The following is a 25,322-nucleotide window of genomic DNA, read 5'->3' as shown; positions in this document are numbered from 1 at the left end:
TCAACATATCCCCCAAAGTGTATTGTCAGCCTTGAGGTGGTGCTGACGTTTAAGGCAGTGTGGCCCAGCTTGCCTGAGGCTGGGGGAGGACCTGTGGACTGGATAGCCTACTCTAGCTGGAAGCAAAGGCAGACCCTGGCAGCACAGGCAACCCCAACTGGACAGAGGCTGTGGTGGCAGGAGGGTGGCTGCCTGTTCAGGGTGAGGGCCTGGACATTAACCTCACAGTTGTGAGTAGCCTGGTGTGTGTGTGTGTCTGTGTGTGTGTGTTGGGCAGTGGGGGGCGTGCCCAGGGTGGCCCGGGAGGCGGGACTGCCCTGGTGGAGCCAAAGGGGCGGGGCTCCCTCCCCGGGAGCCAAAGGGGGCGGTGGCCCTGGCCAGTGCGGTGGCAGGATGGACAGAGGCACGTTAGGAGGCAGCTCTCTCACGGATCCAGGGAGCAGCAAGCCGGGTAGGTGCAGGGCAGCACGGGGACTGTGGGAGGCACTGAGCAAAAGCTAGGGTGTGGTGAGCATAGTACTAGAGGGGACATGAGAAGTGGGGGTCTCTGTGGATTTAGGGGTGTTGGGAGGGGGGCATCGGTCTGTCAGTAGCCTGGAGGAGGGGGAACTTTGTTGCCTAGCAGAGGAGAGGGGGCTGGGCCACGGGGAAGCTATAAATAGTGTCTTCCTGCAGCCCAGGGGCAGGGATAGCCAGCTGGAGCTGCCCGCTGCCCTGGAACTCTGCCTCTCACTGGACTTCTAGGGACTATGGTGGGTCCAGGTCGCCCTCCTCGGTGGTCATGGCACTTTGGGTGGTCCAGAGGTTCGTTTGGAAAGTTTTATCTATGACATGGTTTTGGTTCTTCAGCCAGCCTTGTTTTAGGTACCTACTGTGTGTCCTGGGCCAGCCCGAGTTTGGCTGAGTACTGCTGTGGTCTTGGTCCTGGCCACCTTCCTCTATGAGCTCCTTCTGTGTGTCTCTCTGGCGGGTCCTGGATCCCTCTAAGTCGCTGCTGTATGCCTGTGCCAGGCCAGAATCAGGTCAGAGGTCACAGAGGTTGCTTGGCCACATAGCTTTCTAAGCCCAGTCCCCAGACCAGGGCCTCACACTCCAGGAGCCCTGAGCCCTGGAGGACACTTGGCATGATCCTTCCTGGAGATGGCCAGGGGAAACTGGATCTCCTGGGGAACCGCCCTCCCCAACAAAGGGGGAATGAGCCAAGGGGGCTGCGGAGAGCAGCAGGCCTTCTGCCCTCCTGTGTGCAGGAGTCTGGCCCCCAGGGCTTGTTGATGTCTGTGTGCCCATGCATCCTTCTCCGGGCATCTGTGTGACATGCACTGAGCCCCATGGGTCTTACCCAGCACAGAGTAGTTTTGGTGGCTCAGCCAGCCCTCCTGAACAGCAGATACAGGGACTGAGTCACCTGTGAGCAGGGAGAATGCAGACTGAGGACTTTGGCCACTCTGAGACTTGTAGCCTGGGGCACCAGGAAGGGGTATTTGGCATTCAGTGCAGGGGTACCACCACAGGAGGCTGCCTGGATCAGCCATCCAAGTTCATGGTGAGCAGAGGCTAACGGATGCACATGGACACCCCCCCACACACACACATACTTCCTGTGAAGGAGACTGGGTAGGGACTCCCCTCAGTATGCCCTGAAGAAGCTCTGGTGTGTGAATGTATGGGGGTCAGTTGTTGAGCTGAGTGGCTACTGAGCCAGGAGGACATTTCTGTAGATTGAAGAAGGGAGGGTCTCTGGGTGTGGAGGTGATGGTGCGAGGTCTGGGAGGTGAGCTTCCTGGCAGGCGGGGAGTCAGGCTACATCCATGCTGTGCTGCAGGATGACTCCCTGGTCCTGAGCCTTCACTCATCCCTGGTTTCTGATTGAGACATGAGGCCATGGGAGGAAAGAGAGGGAATATTCTCAGGGTAGATGGAGGCCCTGGCCTTGAGGAAAGCCCCCTTCCCTGGGGCTCCTATGTTGCCTGGTGGTCTCCCAGCTGCATACAAGGATTGCAAGTATGTGGTCAGACTGGGGAAGAGTGGGCAGCCCAGAGCTTCTGCACTTCCAGGGAACCAGGTTCAGATGGTCTGGCTGCAAAGACAGCCTGCCCAGGTCTGGCTGCTCCTGACTCCTAGACTAACACTTAGGAGACCTGGCTGAGAGACCACACAGGACAAAGCAGCAGCCAGGTGCCAGGCTGCTTTAGAAGAGGCATGTTGGTGGTTGCACAGGTTGTGAGTGTGTGGCCAGGTTGGCCCTGGCATGACCTTGGTAGTGAACATGAACAGACAGGAAGCCTGGTGGTGTCGGGGACGGAACATGTGGCTTTGGAGAATTAGGCAACAGGTGGATGGTCACAAAGGGCACCCAACTCCTCAGCAGCCACCTATGGGTGTGTTCCTGGGTGGGGCCTGGAGGGAGTGGGTGATGCCACAGCATGAGGATGAGGAAGGAGGAAGTGGCCACCTCTGCGAAGGGTAGGACATTGTGCAGAGCTGGCTTGTCGGCAGGGGGTGTTCAGGTGGGCGTCCAGCCTGTGGATGCGTCAAAGCCCTCATTGCCTGTGAAGTGGGCGGGACAGCTGCCATCAGTCACTCCAGGGATCCCGGCCAAGCTGTGACTGTGACCAGGCGGGGTATAGCAGTGAGGTCCTGGGAGGGGAACTGCTCCTGGGGTGCACAAGGCCATCCTTGTCTCACCCTGGCCCCTGGTTCTAGACTGGACATACACTGGGCAGACAGAACTGCAGAGGACCCTGGCAGGGCTGTGGTGGACCTTGCTAGAGGGCAGTGCGATGGGTGTGGATTGTGGGAGCTGGGGGTAGAAAGCTTGCAGAGGGGCTGGGTAGGAGTGAGTGAACTGAGGTCCCTGAATCTCCTGTCCTTCCCTTGCCTCCTGCTTCTGTGCATTTGCAAAGACGTGCCAGACACCTAAGAGGACGCATCTAATGACGCATCTAATCTGTAGCACGATGGCGTCAGGTGGATGATGTATGCATTCCATTCCTGATGAAGAGGCAACAGCTCATTAAAAAGATGTGCAACTCATGGTTAGACATTTAATTGGTAAACACGAAATCCTGGAAGGAGAATGAAGCTGCTGTGAGGGCTTAATGAGTCCCCAGGGCACATGATCACGGGGATCCGCACTGACTCCAGGGAGGGGTGCGGGCTAGGGGAGCCGAGGCCCACAGAAAAACACGACGGGTTCCAAGGCTTGCCCAGTGTCCCCGTCCCTGAGATAAAGCCGCGAGTGCGGAGGGGGCTCGGTGCAGGGCCAGACAGGCGCCAGGGTGCTGGCGGCCAGGACCGCAGCCCAGGGACTCCGGCCAAGCAAGGGTCGCTGCAAACCCTCCTCTCCCAGGATCCCTGGGGTCACGAACAGCCCAGAACGGACGCCTCGGGGGCGGGGCTGCAGGGCCTATGCAAATCACCTCGGGCGTGTTGAGCGGCTGGCTCCGCCCAACCAGGGCGGGGCCTGCACCATCCGGGCCTTGAGCCGGTTGGGAGTCGGGCATGCGCATTCTCCGCCCTGGCCGCGCTGGGTCCCTGAAGGGAACGACGGGCGAGTTGGGCATGCGTCCTGGGAGACCGGGGCCCCGCCGGGGTGGGTGGAGCCCACCCGTTCTTGGGCGGGGCTTCCGGGAAGATGGACAGGTGTAGTCGCGGCTGGAGGAGGGGCGGGGCGCGAGGGGCGGGGCCTCGGGTGGCCCGAGGTGGCCCGGCTGCTGGGTCTGGAGCGGCGCACTCCGCCTCCCCTCGGCCCCGGCATGGCGTCCCCCCGGGAACTGACCCAGAACCCCCTGAAGAAGATCTGGATGCCGTACAGCAATGGGCGGCCGGCTCTGCACGCCTGTCAGCGTGGTGGTGAGGCGGGGTCCGCGGGCCGGTGGTAGTGGGGGGCGGGAGGGAGGTGATCCGGGCTGGGCGGAGCCTCGCGGGGAGCCTGGGCCAGGGGGACAGGTGGGGCCGCTGTGACATTGGTGAGGGGTAGCTGGGGACAAGAGGAGGTGGCTGTCGCCTTGCAGGGTGGACAGCTGCGTAGGGGTGCGTGTGGCCCTGAGATCTGTTACCATCGGTTTAGGATGCTACCCCTGCCTTGGCCCCCTTACTCAGTCCCCAGTACTCCCAGGGGGCCGGATCCCCTCCCCTGTGCTGGCCAGAGTGTGGTCTGACTCAGACCACCAGCTGTGTGGGGTTGGGCCGATGGCTTGGCCTCTCTGAGAACGTCCAAAGGCTTAAATGCAGGCTAGTTCTCTCCCTTGGCCTTAAAGCAGAGTTTTAGGAGAGGAATGTGAGGGCAGTACAGGTGCATAGAATAGAGACAGAGCACCAGGTTCCCGGTCCTGACTTTGGGGCTGCTGGGCGTCCCTGTGTGTGGCCGGGAGAATGGGCAGGCTGGGGAGAGAAGCCCCTAGGGGTTGGGATTCTCTCCTGGGGTGCTGGGAGTTGGAGCCACATCCTGCACTCTCTGCCCATCCCTAGATGAGTCTGCAGCTTTTTTGTAATCAACAAGATTCCCTGTAGGAGACACCGAAACATTGTATGAATTTGCTGCTCAGTATGGATGTGGCAAGAACATTAAGTACAACTGGTAGAAAAGATAGAGAGAAATGGAGACAAAGAGATGGCAGGAGCGAGCAGGGTCTCCTGAACCCCTGAACTCTGCTTGTCTACGATAAGGGTGAGGCGAGGGCCGTGGCTTTGACCTGGATGTTGGTTCTGGGGGCTGGGGCGTGGGGCAAGTGTCTATCTCTGATGGCAGTGTGAGGGCCAGGTTCTGGATGGTCTGTCCTGGGAATGTTGGCACAGCCTGCAGTGTCGTGGGCTCACACACACACCTTTTGGCAAGAGGAAGTTGCACTCAAGAGGCTGACGCTGAAAAGTACAGGAGGTGGGGTGGGGTCTGGGCCCAGCCTAGGGCTCAGTGTGGGAACTTAGGCCTACCTGTGTGCTATGCGGTGCCTTTGTGCAGAAGGTGGCTGTTTGTGGGGAGGGGCTGGAGGGCTTATGAGCAGGCACCAGTACCATAAAGACCGCTGGCAGAGTAGGGTACGGCAGTTAGCCTGATCCCATGACTGCCCTCCCACATCCCTTTATTGGAAGAGCCTGGCCTGGCCTGAGGTGGGAACAGGTGCAATTCAGGAATGGGACCCTGAGCTGCCCTGCAACAGGTACCCTAGGGAACAGGCAGACACTGCCGATTGCCAGGCCTGCCTTGGGCCTCCTGGTGCCCGTGGCCTTCAGCAGGTCAGCAGGAAAGGGACGCCAGGTCACCCACCATGTCTTCAGGTTGCTCTCCGCCCGTGGCCTGCACGGCCTGTGGTGTGTCCGACCGCCCTGTCTGCTCAGCACTGAGGTCCCTCATTTGTGCGCCCTGTGCCTCAGGGCCTGGAGTGTGTCCCCTTCCTTCCTGTCCTCAGTCTGTAATCTCCATTTCCTCAGCATTGTGCTGTCGTCAGCAGAGCTGCTGGGAATGTACTTGAACTTTGCTTTTTCTCTGGTGTCACTTCTTTGGGAACTTATCTTGAGGAGCAGAAAGGACAGCTAATTTATAGCCTTGTTTTGTATCCAGGCCCGAGTTGCTGCCCTGTCTGCTCACCTTGCATGTGGTTGGGAGTGGGGTAGGGGGTGCAGGCACCAGATGCTGTGGGAGCAGCGTGCAGTACCCCATGGGAGTGCCCCTGAGGAAGGGGTGGCCTCACTGTGGGGTGCGGTATGGGGTGAATAACTGATGCCCTGCCCTGGGCTACTTGTGGGCCTTCCTCAGCCTGGCTGGGAATTGTGCAAACGGCCAGCTCAGCCATCTGCTGGCCCTCAGGACACACCACCTTGCCTAACTTGTTTCCCTCTCACTTAGTCAACACTGAGGTTTTTCTGCACATTTCCCCAGGGTCCCCCCTTTCCGCCACTTGGTGCTGTCATGGGCACAGAAGCAACTCATAGTGCTGGCACACCCCCCCCCCCCGCAGGTCCTTCCCCAGGGATAGGCTGCTGCCCCACGCCCCTCCTCCCTAGGGCAGCCTGGGTTGAGGAGTGCCTGCCAGGGCAGGGCAGAGGGCATGCTTTCCTGAAGAGTTCTGGCTGCCACGTGGAGTCAGTGCTTGGCCTCGCCAAGGGGTTATCATCCTGTCCGACTGCTGAGGACACCTGGGCTCAGAGTTCTGGTAAATGTCAGTCAGGGTTGGGCTTAGGCCTGGCTGACTCGGGGCCCCCAGAAAGAGCTGCCTTGGGCTGGGAGTGTTTCAGGGGGAGAATTCTGTCTGAGGAGGGCTACCAGGTGAAGGTGTGGGCACTCCAGGTGGGCAGAGGGACAGCAACAGTCCATACCTCTGTCCATCTGGCTGCCAAGGTTTTCTTGGCCCCAGGCCTTGGAATGATGAAAAGGAAATGTCCACAGGTTTCTGAGTTCAGACCACCTTGAATCTGGGTGTGTTGAAAGTTGAGCTGGGGGCCCGGCGGCGTGGCTTAGTGGTTAAAGTCCTCACCTTGCATGCCCGGGATCCCATATAGGCGCCAGCTCTAATCCAAGCAGCTCCACTTCTCATCTAGCTTCCTGCTTGTGGCCTGGGAAAGCAGTCGAGGATGGCTCAAAGCTCTGGGACCCTGCACCCATGTGGGAGACCCGGAAGAAGCTCCTGGCTTCTGGCTTTGGATTGGCTCAGCTCCAGCCATTGTGGCCACTTGGGGAGTGAACTATTGGACAGAAGATCTTCCTCTCTGTCTCTCCTCCTCTCTGTATATCTGACTTTCAAAATTAAAAAAAAAAAAAAAGAAAAAGAAAAAGAAAAAAGCTGAGCTGGGTCAGTTGAGGCTGGCATTGGCCTGGCCTGGCCAGCCGGACCCAGGGGAAGGCTGTGCTGACATCCTTGCCCACCTCCAGCCTTGGCACACTGGCCTGGCCTGGGGGTTCATGGAGGGGGGAATCTCAGAAGAACTGTTCCATAGCCTGGGCCTCTGGTCTCAGTCTTCTCAATGCTTCCTCCCTGCTCAGGCTTCTGCTTATTTATTTATTTTTCAATTATTTATTTGAAAGGCAGAGTTACAGAGACAGACCTTCTACCTGTTTATTCAGTCCCCAGATATCCAGGGCTAGGTCAGTCCAAATCCGTGAGCCAGGGTCTGGCGTGATGGCTCAATAGCTAAACCTTTCCCTTGCACACGCTGGCATCCTGTATGGGTGCCAGTTCATGTCCTGGCTGCTCTACTTCCCATCCAGCTCCCTCCTTGTGGCCTGGGAAAACAGCAGAGATGGCTCAAGTTCTTGGGACCCTGCACCCACATGGGAGACCCAGAAGAAGCTCCTGGTTCCTGGCTTGCTTCTTATCACCTCAGTTCTGGCTATTGCAGCCATTTCAGGGAGTGAACCAGCAGACAGAAGATTTCTCTCTCTCTTACTCTGGCTTTCCAATGGACAGATAAAATCTTTTTTTTTTTTTTTTTTAAGATTTATTTATTTTTGTTGGAAAGTCAGATATACAGAGAGGAGGAGAGACAGAGAGGAAGATCCTATGTCTAATGATTCACTCCCTTAGTGAACGCAACGGCCGGTCACTGAGTTGATCTGAAGCCAGGAATCACTGAGCTGATTTGAAGCCAGGAACCTCTTCCCAGTGCAAGGTCCCAAAGCTTTGGGTCGTCCTTGACTGCCTTCCCAGACCGTAAACAGGGAGCTGGATGGGAAGTGGAGCTGCCAGGATTAGAACTGGTGCTCCTGGGATTCCAGCACATACAAGGCAAGGACTTTAGCCTCTAGGCTATTGCGCTGGGCCTGAAAGATAAAATCTTTTTTTTTAAAGATTTATTTTTATTATTTTTTCATTGGAAAGGCAGATATACAGAGAGGAGAGACAGAGAGGAAGATCTTCCGTCCAATGATTCACTCCCCAAGTGAGCGCAACGGGCCGATACTATGCCGGTCCGAAGCCAGGAGCCTCTTCCGGGTCTCCCACGCGGGTGCAGGGTCCCAAAGCTTTGGACCGTCCTCGACTGCTTTCCCGGGCCACAGGCAGGGAGCTGGAAGGGAAGCAGGGCTGCCGGGATTAGAACCGGCGCCCATATGGGATCCCGGGCGTGCAAGGCGAGGACCTTGCGCCACCGCTCCGGGCCCGAAAGATAAAATCTTTATAAAGAAAAGAACTGCACTCAGAGGTAGGGGAAGCAGTATGCCATGGTGGGGATGGGCAGATGTGACAAGGTTAGGGTGTTTCTCCCCAGTGGCTGAGGCAGGTGTTGAATACCTGCTCTGGGGCCTCCTCGCGTGTTCCACTGCGGCATGGCTCAGTGTACCTCAAATCTGCAGGTGCACACCCGGATGGGGAGGGCTAGCAGGGAGGAGAGGATTCCGCCGCCAGTCCTGTGCCCTGGGAGGCCCTGCCACGCCTGACACTGCTGTTTGTTTTGCCAGTCTGCATGACCAACTGCCCCACGCTCATTGTCATGGTGGGCCTACCTGCCCGCGGCAAGACCTACATCTCTAAGAAGCTGACAAGATACCTGAACTGGATCGGTGTGCCTACTCGGGGTGAGGCTTAGTCCCCACTGCCTAAGGCGACCTTGGGTGTGGGCGTGGTAGCCAAGGCCTGGGATAGGCCAAGGTCAAGAACTGCTCCGAATGCTGAACCTCTCCTTCCCTCCAGAATTCAATGTTGGCCAGTACCGCCGCAACATGGTCAAGACGTACAAATCTTTCGAGTTTTTCCTTCCAGACAATGAAGAGGGTCTGAAAATCCGAAAGTAAGTGTGCATGTGTGTGTTGTGGGAGTGGGTGGGGGAACTAAGAAGGTACCTGTAGTCTGTTGACTGAGGAGCTCTGGGGCCCGAGCTGCTGGTGCCTGACCCAGCTGCTCCCAAGCCTGGTCTTGTGCTGTCCTCCTGCCCAGGGCACAGGGCTGGCTTTTTGACCTCTCAGGACCTGGATAGGTTGGGCTGTGTTAGGTTTGGTGATAACAGGAGGGCATGTGTGGCTCCTGGATGCTGGCCTGCCCCTGCCCTGGGTTGTTAGGGTAAGGATGGTTTGTGGGAGATGAGAGTGGTGCTGCAGCGGATGAAGGTTTGGCTAGAGCAGGGCAGTGGTCGCCTCTGCTTACCCAGGCCCTCCATGGGGATGGCTGCTGATGGGGCGGGGAGCCTGCAGGGACACAGGGATGCAGGCCTTGGGATGGAGGCGTACCCTGCCTCTATTTGGAGGATGCTGTCCATGAGAGATAGTGCCTGGATGTTGCTGGTGAGTAGTTCAACGCTTGTCGTTAATCACAAGGTGAAGATTTTAATATGATATCACACAAACACACACACACACACACACACACTCATCCCCCAATTTAAAGTTTGAACTGAGTGCTTTTCTGAGGAACTGAACTCCAACTGTAGTCTCCAGAGCTGAGCTCTGCACTTCTTGGCAGATGTTGGATGGGGGGATCAAGATGTCCCTTTTTTGGCCTGGGTGTGGGAGGCAGAGAGTCCCCTGGGCACAGTCATGACAGTGGTGATCAGAAGTTGGCTTGGTTCTGACTTCCCCAAAGCAAGCCCAGCCGCGGGTGGACCATAGGTGCTGTGTTCCTGCTATTGCCACTAGGGGGCAGGAGCGCCCCACTCTAAGACCTTGAACCTACACTTCCCTTCCGGCTCTCTGCCTGTGGCCTGGGAAAGCAGTGGACAGCTCAAAACCTTGGGACCCCGCGCCCTCTTGGGAGACCCAGAAGAATCTCCTGCCTCCTGGTTTTGGATCAGCTCGGTTCTGACCGCTGTAGCCACGTGAGTGAATCAGCAGATGGGAAATATTTCTTTGTATCTCTCCTTCTCTCTGTAAATCTTTCCAATAAAAAAAAATAAATAAATCTTTAAAAAATATTTTGATCTGAAAGCCAGAGTTATACAGAGAGAAAGAGAGAAATTGATCTTCCTTCTGCTGATTCACTCCCCAAATGGCCTCAGTGGCCAGAGATGAGCTGATCCAAAACCAGCAGCCAGGAGCTTCTTCCAGGTCTCCCACATGGACGCAGGAGCCCAAGGACTTGCAGGGAAATAAGAGCTGGAGAGAGAGACGGGGCTGTCCCTCCACTGTCTGGGTGGGCAGGCGGGCTCTGGGCCAGGCTGACCCTGCGTTTTCTGCCCCAACAGGCAGTGTGCCCTGGCCGCCCTGCGTGACGTGCGGCGGTTCCTCAGCGAGGAGGGGGGCCACGTGGCGGTGAGTGTGACACCTGGTGCCAGCTGGGAGACACGTGGGGAGCACCTGGAGGGGCCGTGGGCTGGCTGTGCCCTGGTTCCTAGAGGTCGCTGGTTGCACTTGACCCAGCAGGACTTCCCTCTGGACTGTCACTTGGTTTCCCCTCACCCCTGCCCCGAGGAGTTAGAGCTGTCCTGTGTGATTTCTCCCAGTGTGGGCCGCACCCACACTGCCTTTCTCAGGTGCATCAGCAGGACCTGGCTTGGAGCTGAGCAACTGGGATTTGAGTTGGTGCCTGTATGGAACACTGGTATTGCAGGCAGAGGTTGAACCCGTTATGCCACACCCTGATTCCTATTTTTATTTTGAAGATCTACTCATTGCCATTTGAAAAGCAGATTTACAGAGAAAGGGGAGATCCTCCAGCTGCTGGTTCACTCCTGGCTGTCCCCCCTGCCCCAGGCTGACTCCCTCTGCCTAGCCCAGGCTGACCCCCCTGCCCTGAGCCAAAAGCCAGGAGTCGGGAACTCATACAACTCTCCCACATGGGTGCAGGGGACCAAGTCCTTGGACCATCCTTTATTGCGTTGCCCAGGCTGTTACCCGGGAACTGGATCAGAAGTGAAACAGCCAGGTCACCAATGGATGCCCATATGGGGTACAGGCAGAAAATTAGCCTGCTATGACACTGTGCTGCCTACCCCCCACACCCTCTTCAAAAGCTGCTACTGTCAAAGCTGCTTGGGTTGCCCGTGGGTGGGCTGCAGCAGAGGGGTTTGGGCATGTTCCAAACAGAGCCCCAAATGGGTCAGTGCTCAGCCTGCCAGGGCAGGAAAGAGCCAGGGGTCCCAGCTGCTCTGTGCACCCCGAGCCAGGATCCTCCACCCTGCCCCTCTTTTCGGAGATGCTGCGGCCCCATTACTGGACATCCCAGCAACAGTGTACACTCTGCTTGATCGCCATGTGCCTGGCTTTCCGCGGGTCTTCAGGTCTATCACCTCGTGTCCATTTTTTTTTTTTTTTAAGATCTATTTATTTTTGTGAAAGGCAGAGAAGGAAAGACCAAGGGAGAGATCTTCCATCTTCTGGTTCACTCCCCAAATAGTTCGATGGCTTGGACTTTGCCAAGCCAAAATCTGAAGCCTGGAGCGTCTTCCAGGTCTCCCACATGGGTACAGGGGCCCAAACACTTGGATCATCCTCCATTGCTTTCCCAGACACGATAGCTAGGAGCTGGATTTGAAGTGGAGCAGCCAGGACTCAAACCACTACCCACCTGGGAAGCCGGCACCGGTAGCAGCTTTAGCCGCACACCACGGTGTGTCTACTTTATACCGTGTGGTTGACTTCCCCATCTCCTAGCCTCTCTGTTCTCTTTTGCCCTCGGTTCCTGTTATATGGGGGTCTCTGGCTGCCCTGGAAAGAAATGAGGTTCGGTTAAACAGGTCACCTAATCGCACCATTATTCCTGTGGGTCAGACGCCCTGCCCTCCTGCTGCATGCAGAGTGGTGCCCAAGGTCTGCTCCCCGCAGTACCACAGGCACCCCCTTTTTCCAGCTCCCTCAGGGCTCTCTTCCTAAGGAGTGGGAGGATCAGCCTAGCCCTTACAGGGCTGCCGGGGACTTGCAGCCAGAAAGGCAGTCCTTGGAGATGCCTGTGGTACAGCCCCAGGCAGCCTTCTCCCTCCGCAGGGCCAGAGGCCAAAGTAACTCCAGTTTTGGCTTCCAGGTTTTTGATGCAACGAACACTACCCGAGAAAGGAGAGCGACCATTTCCAATTTTGGGGAGCAGAATGGCTACAAGGTGAGGCCTCCTCGCTCCCCTCCTAGGTTGAGCTGTGGCACATCTGGGCCTTGTGACCCCCGCTTTTTCAGCCTCTGGAGGCAGGCCAGGCCTCCAGCCAGCTCAGCTCCTGAGCATTATTTGCAACAGCAAGAACTATTCTTTTCTTCCCACCTGACTTTTTTTTTTTTTTGCCCCTGGTCCTGGGGGAGGGGCAGGATGGGGAGCAGGGAGAGAGGGACCGTTCCAACTGTGCCTTCAACCCTAGAGGTTGGTTCCAGGGTCTGGCTGCAGGTCAGCATGGCCATGGCACAGAGCCAGACCCCAGTCATAAGCGTGCTCTGCTTGCTTCCCACCTGCTCACCCTGGTGCACCTGTTCCCCATGACAGACCTTCTTTGTTGAGTCCATCTGTGTGGATCCCGAGGTCATAGCGGCCAACATCGTGGTGAGTGCTGCATCTGGCCGTGTTGGGGACAGCCATGCAATAGCAAGTGGCCTGGAGTTGTGAGGTCCCTCTCCTGGTTTGGGCTGCTGCCTGGGCTGGCCTGAGTTTGATCTTTTGCCTTGCTGGGGTGGAGAGGCTGGGTAGCCTTAAGCAGGGGCCTCCTCTGCACTCCCAATCTGGGGAGAAAGATGGATTCCTCCCATCACCCCATTCGTCTCAGGAATGGCCTTCTGGGCTTGAGGAGAAGGTTTAGGGTGGGAGTCAGCTTCCAGGCCCCCCTGGATACCACAAGGGTACAGGCCCCACCTTAAGCTCTCATTACTCCCTTGGCACCAGGGCAAGAGCGCAGGCCAGGGGGCTGCCGGACTGCCCCAATTAGCCTGCAGGCTCAGGCCCCCCGCCCCCTGCCCAGCAGTCTCCTCGGCCTCCGCCCTGACCGCTCCCTGCTCTGTGCCTGGCTCTGGCAGCAAGTGAAACTGGGAAGCCCTGATTATGTCAACCGTGACAGTGACGAGGCCACGGAGGACTTCATGAGGCGCATCGAGTGCTACGAGAACTCGTATGAGTCGCTGGACGAGGACCTGGACAGGTAAGTCAGAGAGGAGGGTGCCGGGTGTTGTTGGCTCAGCTGCCTCCCCTGACTCCCCATGGTGGCTGCTAAGGCTGGGCTGTGTGTCCTCTACCCTGGGGTACTACAACTGGAAAAGGCAGGGCTGCTGCCACCACTGTCATTTCTCTCTTTGGGGCAGAGGTCTTTGGCCAGAGGGGCCTTGCCATGCACCTGTGGCCTCATCTTGGAGCCCGCAGGTCAGCATGTTCTACTTTTCCAGCCAAGTGCTTTAAATGTGCGCTCTGGTGTTTGGGGAGGCGGAAGAGGTTCTTAGACCCTGCCTGGGAACTGCAGGCAGCAGCCTGGGCTTGCTCCCTCCGCCCGTCTCCTGAACTGGAAAGCCATCAGCTATCTGACAGCCAGTCTGCAGGCCCCTACTGCGTGTTTAGCTGAGGGCCTCTCGGCAGGCATGGGTGGGATGGGGAACAGTCTGTTTAGGTGGGTGGTCTCTTCACACTTATTTAGCTCCACTGATGATGGGCAAAGGAAACATAGTTATCAAATCAGGCTGGCAACACTGTCTTCCAATAAAACTTTATACAAGCAGCCTGCGGGCTGGATTCCACCTGCTGGCCAGCTCCCATCTAAGGGTAAACAGGGCAGTGGTTAAGTAAATAACAGTGGAGTCCTGGGCAGACATTACACAATTGGTGTAATTCATAATACACAAGAACTTGGGAGAGTGTAGGTTACAGCAGCAAGTGGAGGGTGGACACGCAGACTTATGCCTGGTCTTATACCATCCCAGAGACTCAAGGAGAGCCAGCTGCTGTGACAGGGATTGCTTTGGGGGGGCATTTCTAGAATAGTTGTCCTGGTCTGGCCCTGAGCCTGCCCCCTCCAGGCTCTGGAACCAGCCTAGGCTGTGTGAGCACCCACTGGCACTGATGCCCAGGCCTTCCTGTGGCTTTTATGTCCCCTCGTGGACTTGGGATGCAGTCACACCAGAAGGGGCCTGGCAATAAGTATTGTTCCTCATTTTATTTGAGAGAGAGGCAGACAAAAAGAGATCCTCTGTCGGTTTATTCCCTATTTGCCGGGAGTCCAGCATTCAGTCTGGGTCTCCCTGTGGGTGGCAGGGACCCAGCCCCTTGAGCTGTCACTGACTGCTCCAGGGCATGGTGGGTGGAGGCAGGGATTGGGAGCTGAGCCAGGACAGAGGGAACATGGGGCAGCCCAAGGGATGTGCCAGCATCTCCCCTGTCCCCATACTTACTGTGATGGCAGTGTACAAAGACACTTACAAAAAATTCCTGGGAAATTGAATTAAAGATGGATTTTGTGAAAAATAGATTAAAATCCACACATGTAAAGAGTTTTCACAAAAGTACATATGATAGAAGAACTATGCATGGATTTCCAAATATTTTGTATAGAAATAAGCTCTTCATTCCATTTGTCCTACATTTCTCAACATCTGCTAGTAGCAACCTTAAACAGGGTGCAGATATTAGGGTATCCTCAGTGCTCTGGCTAAGCCCCTGACGTGGTCAGACACATAGTTCCTCCCACGCTGTGTGGGCCCAAGGCAGAGAAAGTGGCTGTGCTGGGATGCCGCTGGCTGCCGTGCCAATGCCCTCCTCTTCTGCCTCTTGTCCTGCCCCTGCTGCCTGCTGGGGGCTGTGGCAACTACTTGGTGCATGTGGATGACGTGCTCTAGGTGCCAGGGCCAGGGAGTCCCTGAGGAGGAAAAGGCCAGATTCATGGTCGGTGACGAGGCTGAGTATAGGACGGGAGTGTTTGCTGCTTCCAGGTCAAGTCTGGGGAACCCATGTCTCGATTCCCTTGCAGACGGTACGGTGTGAGCACTGAGGTAGGCCAACGAGGGCCCGGGGCCACGTGAGGGTCGGGAGGTCACCACCAACCCCTGCCTTGGCTGGCACCTTAAGAAGCATGCGTGTTGAGCACCTCTCAGTTTGTCGTGCGTGGCGTGTTGCTGCTGCCTCACCCCATCACTCACACATCGGCTGCTGGTCCTGTGTGCTGATGTCTCACGCTGAGTGGTCAGCCGGTTCCTGGGCCTGACCAGATGTGCCACCAAGGGTCCTGGCCACGCTCACGGAGCTCTCTGCCTTCTCTCTGGAAAGGGATCTGTCCTACATCAAGATCATGGACGTGGGCCAGAGCTACGTGGTGAATCGCGTGGCAGACCACATCCAGAGCCGAATCGTGTATTACCTCATGAACATCCACGTGACCCCACGCTCCATCTACCTCTGCCGGCACGGGGAAAGTGAGCTCAACCTCAAGGGCCGGATTGGCGGGGACCCAGGACTGTCCACGCGGGGCAGGGAGGTCAGTGTGTGGGAGTGTGTATGTGTCTTCTCTAGGTGGCTGGGTACGTGTACTGGTTTGTGTATATCCCGGGGCTGGGCTCCTGGTCTCATAGCTGTGAGCAGCTTAGGTGGAGGACCTTCATTCAGTCTGGAATGTTCCGTCTTGTGGGGAAGACCTCCCTGTAGACTGTCATAAGCTGAGCCCATCCATGGAGAATCATGCTAGCTGTGGGCTGACCCTAGTCCCTACTGCGTAATGGTAGCTCTCCAGCTGTCCAGGAAAGGAGGCTGGTGGGCCTCAGTGGACAGGCTGGGTGGTCCAGAGCATGGGGTTTCAGGTGGGGTCACCTGATAAGCCCTCACTGGCCCTGAGCCCGGGGAATCTGTGCAAGAATGACACCTGGGGGCTCAGTGTTACAGCACAGTGAATAACCCTTGCCTCTTGGGACGCTAGCATCCTGGATGGGCACTGCTTCACGTCCTAGCTGCCCCACTTCCAATGCAGCTCCCTGCTGACAGCTTAGGACATACTGTAGAAGATGGGCCAAATGTTTGGATCCCCTGTTCCCCTATGGGAGACCTTGATGAAGCTCCTGGCTTCAACCTGGCCCAGTGCTGGCTGCTGTGGCCATCTGGGGAGTGAACCAGAAGATGAAGGATCTTTCTTTCCTTTCTCTCTCTTTCTTTTTTTAAATAAGACTTACTTATTCTTATTGAAAGGCAGATATACAGAAAGGAGGAGAGACAGAGAGGAAGATCTTCCGTCCAATGGTTCACTCCCCAAGCAGCCACAACAGCTAAAGCCGGGCCAATCTGAAGCCAGGAGCCTCTTCCAGGTCTCCTATGCAGGTGCAGGATCCCAAGGCTTTGGGCTGTCCTTGACTGCTTTCCCAGGCCACAAGCATGGAGCTGGTTGGGAAGTGGGACAGCCAGGACACAAACCAGCACCCATATGGGATCCTGGCACTTGCACAGTGAGCATTTAGCCATTGATGCATCATGCCAGCCCTCTTTCTTTTCTCTTGTGTGTGTGCGTTTTTCGTGTTTTTTTAGCCCTCTGACTTTCAAGTGAATCAATCTAAAAAAACAGAGTGGGACTTGGGAGTATGGGTGTCACTGAGGGAATTCATGTTTCTTTAACCATAACTGTGTCCTCTGGGGTTGAGCATGGACCCGTGGATTTATGTCTGGGGGCTCCCTGGAGGACAGCCTGGGCCCGTGGGTCTGAACTTGCTTGTGTTGCAGTTTGCTAAGAGCCTGGCCCAGTTCATCAGTGACCAGAACATCAAGGACTTGAAGGTGTGGACGAGCCAGATGAAGAGGACAATCCAGACGGCCGAGGCGCTGGGGGTACCCTATGAGCAGTGGAAGGTCCTCAATGAGATTGACGCCGTAAGTCCCACCCCTGCCCTGCCTGTGCACAGGCATGCTGGCCATTGCTAGGGTTCAGACCTGGGGAAATGTCTCCCTTCCTCTTTCTATTTTTAAAAAATTTTTAAATTGAGGGGTAAACCTCTCGTTATTGATTCATTCCCCAGAAGTCTGCAACGAGCAGGGCTGCTGGGTTAGGTTCACAGCTGAGAGCCAAGGGCTCGCTCTAGATCTCCCGTGTGGATGGCAGGGAACCAGACTGTTTGAACTATGACCTTTGCCTCTTAGGCTCATGAGCCAGGGCCAGGGATGGTACTCGGGCACTCTGCTGTATCTCCCATGGGGGTGCAGGAGCCCAGGGGCTCGGGCTGTCCTCCACAGATTTTCCTCATGTGTTAGTGAGGAGCTGGATCAGAAGTGGAGCAGCTGGGGCTCGAACTGGCACCGATACAGGATGCCAGTGTCCCAGAGGCTTAACCTGTCAGGCTGCCCATGGGCCACAGATGTCGTAACTGTTAAATGCCTACTCCGTGTGTTTTTTGTTTGTTTGTTTGTTTGTTTAGACCACCAAAAGCTACTTTTTTTTATGAAGCCTAAAGTCTGATCTTTCCCCAGTGAACGAGTTTATCAATAGTTGTGTGTGTATCCTTTTCCTGTTCATTTATGTTACTTTCTTTTATGTTAAGTTCTTAGGTATGCATCTACCGAGTGAGTCTCTCTGCGGGATCCTACTGTTTTAATGAGGCAGTTCACCATGTTGATTGGCCATTGGGATATCTCATGCTGGCTCTCACTCTTCCCCGTTAGTTAGAATTTCTCCCTTTCTCTTGTTGATTTTTGTGAGTTCTTTAAAAAAAAAAAAGTTTGTTTGAAAAACAATGAGAGAGACAGAGATCTATGGCTGTGACAATGAGAGCCAGGAACTCCATCTGGGTCTGCCCTGTGGGTAACAGAGGCCCAGGGTGCCCGTCAGCAGGCAGCTGGCCAGGAGGGAGAGGCTGAACTCAATCCCAGGGGCAACAGTGTGAGCGTTTCTAAGCATTCTGGATGTAGGTGGTGCCTGATGGACACATCCCTGGTAATGTCGCACCGAGTGCTGGACCTTGTGTGTGAACATCAGAGCTTTCAAGGCCCTGGCCAATGTCGCCTTTCCCTGGAGAGTTCCCTTGGGCTCTGGCAGGCGTTAGGGTTGGCTTACCTCATCCAGCTAAGCGGGGAGCTGCTCACTATGCTTTTCAGATCACTCCAGGTCTGTGCACTTCAGCTGGTGTCAGGGTCACCTCTGTGTCTTCCTCGTGCCCTGAGATCTCGGCCCTGGAGCCCTTTCTGCCTCTGACTAGACAGTGCTGTCAGCTACGTTTGGCAAGTGGTCGGCCTCACTGTTTCGCCGTCCCCTACTGGCTGCTGGCCCGCCATTGCCGGAAGCAGGAGTCTGCAGGGATCAGATGGGTCTTTGCAAGAGTCCTGCTGCTGTGGAACTGTCCGGCCCACGGCAGTGGAGGGTGGTTTTGTTGGGGCAAGGTAGGGACAGGCTGGAGGAGGGAGCCCCACTGGGAGCTTGCCATGAGCTGCTGAGGGGGTGGCTTCTGGGACTCGGGTGGGGACGTGGAGAGGGGGAGCGGGTGGATTTGAGTCCTCTTCACCCTTGGCAAGTGCTCCAGTGATTTTTCCAGTTTGTTCTCTGTTCTCCGGGATTTTCCTGAGGAGTTGTCCTCAGATAAGGACTGCCCAGGTTTTGACTTCCTGTTCCTATGTCTTGGGTTGTAACAGTCATTTAGACTGTTGCGTGGGCAAGCATGCCTGACAGGCAGAGTGGTCGTCCCTGTCTTGTTCTTCGTTCCATGCGCTTTCCTCTCAGGCTCTGTCCAGGAAAGGGGAATGCCAAGTTAATCCTGTTCCTGTTCTATTTTTTTTTTTTTTGATTATAGGAAATATCAATTATATATAAAAATAAAGAGACTGTCCTAGCGAGTCCCTTGTACCCAGTGTCAGCTTTAGCAGTGGTGTTCAGCACATGGCCAGGCTGTCTCCATCAGCAACTGGGTTATTTTAGAGTAAACTGGGGTGAATTGGACCCCCAGCTCCAGATTGTACATTAGAGATTTCCTGTTCATTTCTCCATTGCTTTTGTATGTCTCCTCACCTTTAATTATGCTGTCAGAGTTTTCTGTGCCCTTATTTTTTTTCCACTTGGTCATCATCCAGCAGTAGTTGGCTGTTGGATAGGTCTCTATAATTATGGTTTTGTTTATTTTTCTTGCATCTCCATCTCTAGCTAGTACTTTGTGTATTTCTTTTCTTTCTTTTTTTTTTTTTTCCATACTTCGGTGTTGTGTTATGAAGTAATTGAAAGCTCATGACTTAGGAATTTGTGAGATATAAAAGGAAACAGATGGCCATTCCAATTAGGTTAATTCAGTGAGGGTTTGGAAAGGGACTGGTTACAGAGACGCCGGTAGGGAAAGCAGAGAGCAGTTGCCCCGGTTGTCCTGAACTTACCTTGTAACATCAACCATTGCTTCTGTTGAGCAAAGCAGAGAGGAGGGAAGGCATGCAGGGAACCACCCAGCAAAGCTGACCTGAGGGGGTGACTGAGTGGGCCCTCGGGTGGGAACTGAGGACTCTGCCAGCAGCCTGCATGGGTGAGCCTGGCTGTGGAAATTCAGACCACACTGCTGATCTGCTAAGGCTGGCTTCCGCCTTATCCAGTCCAAAGTCATGGCCCTGGGGGCCTTGTGGAGGCACTGCACACTGGAGGGAGCAGGGTGCAGGGCTCGGGGAGGGCTGCAGGATCCAGGAGCTCACCCGAGCTGTAGCAGCGCAGCCTTCAACGTGTCTTAGCGCCTCACTGATGCTATCTCGGGTGGCTGTTTGACTTGGCAGTTGAGCCTCCAGTTGGGACAACTTCATCTCACCTCAGGATGCCTGAGGTCAAGGCTTGGCCTGTTTCTGGCTCTATCTTCCTAACAACATGTGCCCTGAGAGACAGCAAGTGATGGCCCAAGTGCTGGCTTCCTGCCCCTACAGTGGAAGGCTTGGCACAGCCCCAGCCATTGCTGGCATTTTGGGAGGAACTGGGGGATGGGAATGCCCTCTGACTGGTAAATAAATTAAATTAATAAAGGTGTTTTTTAAAATATGTATTTATTTTTATTGGAAAGTCAGATATACAGAGAGGAGGAGAGACAGAGAGGGAGATCCTCCATCTACTGATTCATTCCTCAAGTGGCTGCAATGGCTGGAACTGAGCTGATCTGAAGCCATGAGCCAGGAGCCTCCTCCAGGCCTCCCACACAGGTGCAGGGTCCCAAGGCCTTGAGCTGTCCTCGACTGCTTTCCCAGGCCACAAACAGGGAGCTGGATGGGAAGCAGGGTTGCCGGGATTAAAACCAGTGCCCATATGGGATCCTGGCACATTCAAGGTGAGGACTTTAGCCACTAGGCCACGCCACCAGGCCCAGCCCTAATTTGAATTTTATGGTGTGGTTATGTAGTCTGGGATTCCACCTCCCTCCCTCTCCCCCCAAATTCCTGTCCCTCCCAAACAATTTTCCCCATGGCTAACATTGCTCGTACATACAATGTCAGAGAGTGGTTTTGTTTTATCACTTTTTTTTTTCCTCCACAATTGATGGCCCTTTTCAAGAAGGTAAGCTTTTTTTTTTTTTGAAGGTAAGCATTTTTTTAAACCCGTAAACTAGCTTAGCCCAGTTGGGGCTGGTGGGACGTTCGGAGGCCTCCCCTGTGACTTTTATTGTCAGGTGTGTTGCAACCTGGAAGTGGCCTTGGGCTGAGCAGCCTGCATCCCAGCCTTCTCCCCTTTGGCGATTCTTCTAGATGTTTGTGCATTTCCTCCTTCGCCCACCAAGTTTGAAACTATTACAATTTCTGTGACCCGTTAGTCATCTCTTCACGTTTATCTTTGTTCTTTTTCTGGACTCCGATAAACTTCCCAGGGTTAGTCTTCTGTTTTAACATCATGAGCCTTCTTTGAAACATAGAATGACAGAGTGGGACAGATCTTCCATCCACTGGTTCACTCCCCCAAATGCCAAAGCCAGGAGCAAGAAGCTCCATCCAGGTCTCACGGGGTGGCAGGGATTCATCTGCCACTCTCCCAGACTCCTTGGCAGAGAGCAGGCTTGGATGTGGAACGGCCAGGGCTGGACCCGCACAGGATCGGGGGCCATGGGCAGCCCAGCCTGCCGGCCAGAGAGCCTGCCTCTGGCTGCTTCCTTGCTGTGGGCATTTACAGCTCTAACTTTCCTTTTCTGTGCACAGTTTGACCCCTGCAGCTTTGTAGAAAAAGCCTGGAGCAAAGACACAGCCAGCAAGGTTTTGTGAAGGGCCTTGGCCACCAGCCCCTCCCTGGGTGTGTCTGCACTCAATGCAGACATTCCTGGGCAAGGAGCAGTTTGAGGGTGTGGCACGGGGGGCTGTCATTCTTCCTGGGGAAGTCGTGTGTGATTGAGCTGCAGACTTGGTGAAGGGTGGTCATGGCTAATGAAGTGACTGCCTGACCTGCTCTGCACCTTCCCATGATCCTTAGTGCTGAATGTTTGCATGAAGTTGCCTTCTCTGCAGTTTTTTTTTTTAAAGATTTATTTATTTATTGGAAAGTCAGATATACAGAGAGCAGGAGAGACAGAGAGGAAGATCTTCCGTCCAATGATTCACTCCCCAAGTGAGCGCAATGGCCGATGCTATGCCGATCCGAAGCCAGGAGCCAGGAGCTTCTTCCGGGTCTCCCACGCGGGTGCAGGGTCCCAAGGCTTTGGGTCATCCTCGACTGCTTTCCCAGGCTACAAGCAGGGAGCTGGATGGGAAGTAGAGCTGCCGGGATTAGAACCAGCGCCTATATGGGATCCCAGCACGTTCAAGGCGAGGACTTTAGCTGCTAGGCCACGCCGCCGGGCCCTGCAGTTTTTTTTAGTGACATTTGTAAAAGGTATTCTGTGTGTGTGCATCCCAAACCATACAGTGCAATCTTGATGTATACTGTGCATAGTTGTCTGTGCTCAGCAACTGTTACTGTTAACACAGGAAAGAAAGGTGCAGGAGAAAAACCCCCAGCGTTTATATTTCTGTGTTGGTTTTCCTGGCATAGACCAGGCAGATGGATGATGGATGGGTGGGCCAGACTACTCTGCTTGTTTTTCACAAGGACCAGGCCACCCCAGCCTTAGCATACCCAGAAGGCCCGCTCTTCCCAGACAGGCGGAGCCCAGGAAATGCCCGGAAACCTGGCCTCCGCCTGCCACCTGCCACGGGCTGGTCGCCAGACCTGCCATAACACGTGTAATGACCAAGGTGTGTCTCCCCAGGGCGTCTGCGAGGAAATGACTTATGAGGAGATTCAAGAACATTATCCACTGGAGTTTGCCCTGCGGGACCAGGACAAGTACCGCTATCGTTACCCAAAGGGAGAGGTAGGTGGAAGTGGGGTTGGATGCTTAGTCCCAGCTGCCTGCCTACAAGGCCCTGCCGAGGCTAAGGGTCTGTGGGGCCCTACGGACGCTGTGGAGCAGCAGAACGGACCTGGCCTACGAGACACCTGCTCCCCTTGATGCGTGCCCTCTGTGTGACTTCCTGCTGTGCGGCCCAGGCATCCACCTGCTCCTTGAGCCCCGGCAGGCCTGAGCTGCACAGGGCAGGTGCCCAAGGTGGGACCCAACGGATCCTTGCTCCCCATCTTTGTCTCCCCTCCTGGGGAGGGCAGGGGGTTTGGAAGGGCAGGGCCTCAGCCAACGCTGGATCATGAGGTTCAGCTTTCTGAGGAGCCCATGCCCCTGCAGCCACAGCAGGTGACAGCCATTCACAGGGCACATGCGTACATTGACACACACATGCAGACACTGGGCTCATGGGCCCCTGCTCTGCCTCATCCCGGGACATCGCATAGCTCTGGATGACACTAGATTGTTTCCCACATGGGAGCCTAGGTAAGCTTAGATAAGAGAGACCTAGAGCAGTTGGCCGCCTAGCTCGAGCACTGGGAGGACAATGTTCAGCAGGTCAGAACCTGCCCTGCCTGCTTGAGGACCTGCCTGTGTGCCAAGGGATGCCATCCCACAGGGCTTGGGCCCAGGCTGCAGGTGAAAATCTCTCAGGCTCCTTGTTCTCAGGCCGGCCCAAGACCTGCAGGCTGCAGGGTATGCCAGGTACGGGAGAGTGGAGTAGGGCATGTCCCTGGTGACCTCAGATGTCCCTGGAGGGTCACACTCTGTTTTTTTTTTTTTAAGATTTATCTAATTTTATTGGAAAGGCAGATTTACAGAGTAAAGGAGAGAGAAAAAAAGAGATCTTCATCTTCTGGTTTACTTCCTAAATGATCACAAAGGCTGGAGCTCAGTTGATTTGAAGCCAGAAGCCTCCTCTGGGTCTTCCACGCAGGTGCAGGGTCCTAAGGCTTTGGGTTGTTCTCTGCCGCTTTCCCAGGCCACAAGCAGGGGACTGGATGGGAAGTGGAGCAGCTGAGGCTTGAACTGGCACCCGTATGGAATCCCAGCACTTGCAAGTAGAGGATTAGCCAGTTGAGCCCCAAGGTCATGCACAAGATGGTTCAGCACACAGTCCCCTGGGCAGACCTGGAACGGGAACAAAGCCCTCTCGGCCTTCCAGGCCCTGACTCTAGGATGGGGAGGTGGCCCTTCTCCAGGGAGCAGAAGGATGGCCAGGAATGGGGTCAGGCCTGAGGGCCACCCTCCCGCCTTGCCCTTGCAGTCCTATGAGGACCTGGTGCAGCGGCTGGAGCCCGTCATCATGGAACTGGAGCGACAAGAGAACGTGCTGGTGATCTGCCACCAGGCCGTGATGCGCTGCCTCCTAGCCTACTTCCTGGACAAAGCAGCAGGTGTGGACCTTGTCCCTGGGGCAAGAATGTGAGCGGGTGGGATTGTCCCCTGAGCATCCTTGGTGTGCCAGCCCATCCGTTGTGTGTCCACAGAACAGCTGCCGTACCTCAAGTGTCCACTACACACGGTCCTGAAGCTCACCCCTGTGGCTTACGGTAAGGAGACTTCCCATGCCCTGACCCATGGCTCCCAAGTCCTTGGCTCTTTGTTTAATCTGATTATCTTCTTCAGATTCCTTGAAAAATCCCATTAAAAGTTCATCCCCCACCCTAACATCCACAGGCACACACACCCACGGCCTTCCCAGTTTGTGGATGTGTTATTATATACACAGCTGTGGCTCAGCGAGCGCCCCAGGCCTCCTCACCCATGGCCCATCTGTGAGAGGCGCTTCTCCATGGGTCTCCCCACAGCCCACACAACACAGGGCCAGTGCCTTAGAACACTCTGGGGGCAGGTGAATGAGCCCCCCACCTTTGCATGAGGCCCTGCTGTGGAGACCTCAGGCAGCTTCCGGAGCTTCTGCCCCCGTCACGGGTATATGCAGGAGAGCGGCGGCAGCTGACGCCCTGACCCGGCGTCCCCATCGCACTGAGCCTCATGTGCCAGGGTAGGGGGTGGTGCATTGTGGGTCTTGACAGCTGAGAGCCCCCGCCCCCACTGGTGGTCCCAGGGTGGGCAGCTGTCTAGGCAGCCTCCTGAGGAGAAGCCTCTACATGGGCTATGGGGAAGGGGCACAAGTGAGCAGGGGTGCTTGCTTGCTCCCCTATAGCCCCAGCTCCTCCTGAGAGAAGCTTTCTTGCCTGTCCCCCTTTGGTAGGCTGTAAAGTGGAGTCCATATTCCTGAACGTGGCTGCTGTCAACACACACCGGGACAGGCCTCAGGTAGCAATTGGGTCACCACTGGGGTTTTGGGCATGGTCCCAAGGGGCCTGGACATTGTCTGGGGGGGCCAGGCCCAGCTGGGGCACCTGCCAGAGGGTGAGCTTCCTGCCGAGGCTGCTCTGACGTCAGGTATGGCCTTGGCCCTGGCTGTGCTCTGGGGTAGGAGCTTCCCAAGGCCAGCTGCCCACAGGTGGGGAAGTCCCAGGGCTGGGCCACCGCCCAGGAAGGGGCTGAACTCAATTGAGCTCGGCTGCCCAGCAGCCACACCTAGAAAATCTGACCCAGGAGGCTGGAAGCCACAGCAGGGCAGGTTCTCCCTCCCTCGGCCTCTTCCAAACTGAGCAGCTTTAAGACTTAGACTGCCGCCAGGCCTTGCTGTAGATGCTGGGGCCCAGCGCTGGGCAGAGGCCATATCTTGGGAGAATAGCCACCCTGGTGCCCTGTGTGTGGTGGCAGCTGCCTACAGTGCTGTCCCAAAGCGTTCTCAGTGCCCACAAGGTGACTGTCCCTCGGGGGCTCTGCTCTGAAATACCAGGCCCAGTCCCTGGAGTCTGCTGCTCCAAGAGGCCTCTGTGGCCTCCCGCTGACATTTAGAGGTGGGGAAGTTACACCAAACCAAGCAGTATGCAAAGGCGCAGGGAGCTGGGACCCCCCCGCCCCACCTGTGTCCTGTCATTTAAGCTCCTGATCTTGTGACCTTTGGGAATGTCAGGGTCCTGTAGCCGGGCTTCTGGGGCGAGAAAGGAAGGGGCCAGAGTGACGAGGAGAGCAGCGGAGCAGCGGCAGGTGTGCTGTCCTTGGTGTGGTGGCAGTGTTCTGTGGGTTTCTCGTGCAGAATGTGGACATCTCGAGGCCTCCGGAGGAAGCCCTCGTCACGGTTCCCGCGCATCAGTGACTGTGTCGTCCACAGTGAGCCTTGGACTGGTGTGGATCTCTGCCAAGG

At 55.8% G+C, this 25,322-nt stretch overlaps 1 protein-coding gene across 12 annotated transcripts; it reads left to right on the top strand.

Annotated features, from left to right (window-relative positions):
- Nucleotides 1–379: 379 nt before the first annotated feature.
- On the top strand, nucleotides 380–25,299 carry PFKFB4 (6-phosphofructo-2-kinase/fructose-2,6-biphosphatase 4). 12 transcript variants are annotated; one of them, XM_040994411.1, is made up of 15 exons: nucleotides 3,677–3,840; nucleotides 8,137–8,164; nucleotides 8,403–8,509; nucleotides 8,694–8,721; nucleotides 10,108–10,174; nucleotides 11,883–11,957; nucleotides 12,327–12,383; nucleotides 12,851–12,972; nucleotides 15,081–15,288; nucleotides 16,515–16,661; nucleotides 21,965–22,069; nucleotides 23,364–23,493; nucleotides 23,587–23,649; nucleotides 24,315–24,379; nucleotides 25,215–25,299. In XM_040994411.1, exons 1-15 carry the CDS (start codon nucleotides 3,756–3,758, stop codon nucleotides 25,272–25,274), a joined length of 1,347 nt encoding a protein of 448 aa, XP_040850345.1. In that variant the 5' UTR covers nucleotides 3,677–3,755; the 3' UTR covers nucleotides 25,275–25,299. The 12 variants fall into 12 exon arrangements, with proteins under 12 accessions (XP_040850340.1, XP_040850336.1, XP_040850338.1 ...); XM_040994405.1 differs by having other exon boundaries at nucleotides 8,625–8,721; XM_040994406.1 differs by lacking the exons at nucleotides 3,677–3,840; nucleotides 8,137–8,164 and adding an exon at nucleotides 380–451 and having other exon boundaries at nucleotides 8,393–8,509; nucleotides 8,625–8,721.
- Nucleotides 25,300–25,322: the final 23 nt, after the last annotated feature.

Source organism: Ochotona curzoniae, unplaced genomic scaffold (assembly GCF_017591425.1).
Source record: "Ochotona curzoniae isolate NIBS_2020 unplaced genomic scaffold, NIBS_Ocur_1.0 contig_908, whole genome shotgun sequence".
NCBI classification, from domain to species: Eukaryota; Metazoa; Chordata; class Mammalia; order Lagomorpha; family Ochotonidae; genus Ochotona; species Ochotona curzoniae.
This window is presented reverse-complemented; position numbering and strand designations above follow the sequence as displayed.

Bases quoted from the DNA above. Each gene is read 5' to 3' on its own strand.
- PFKFB4 (XM_040994399.1), top strand. From the start codon at position 3,756: ATGGCGTCCCCCCGGGAACTGACCCAGAACCCCCTGAAGAAGATCTGG. The intron at 8,510-8,624 runs GTGAGGCTTAGT...CCTTCCCTCCAG, and splicing joins GATCGGTGTGCCTACTCGGG to AATTCAATGTTGGCCAGTAC. The intron at 10,175-11,882 runs GTGAGTGTGACA...TTTGGCTTCCAG, and splicing joins AGGAGGGGGGCCACGTGGCG to GTTTTTGATGCAACGAACAC.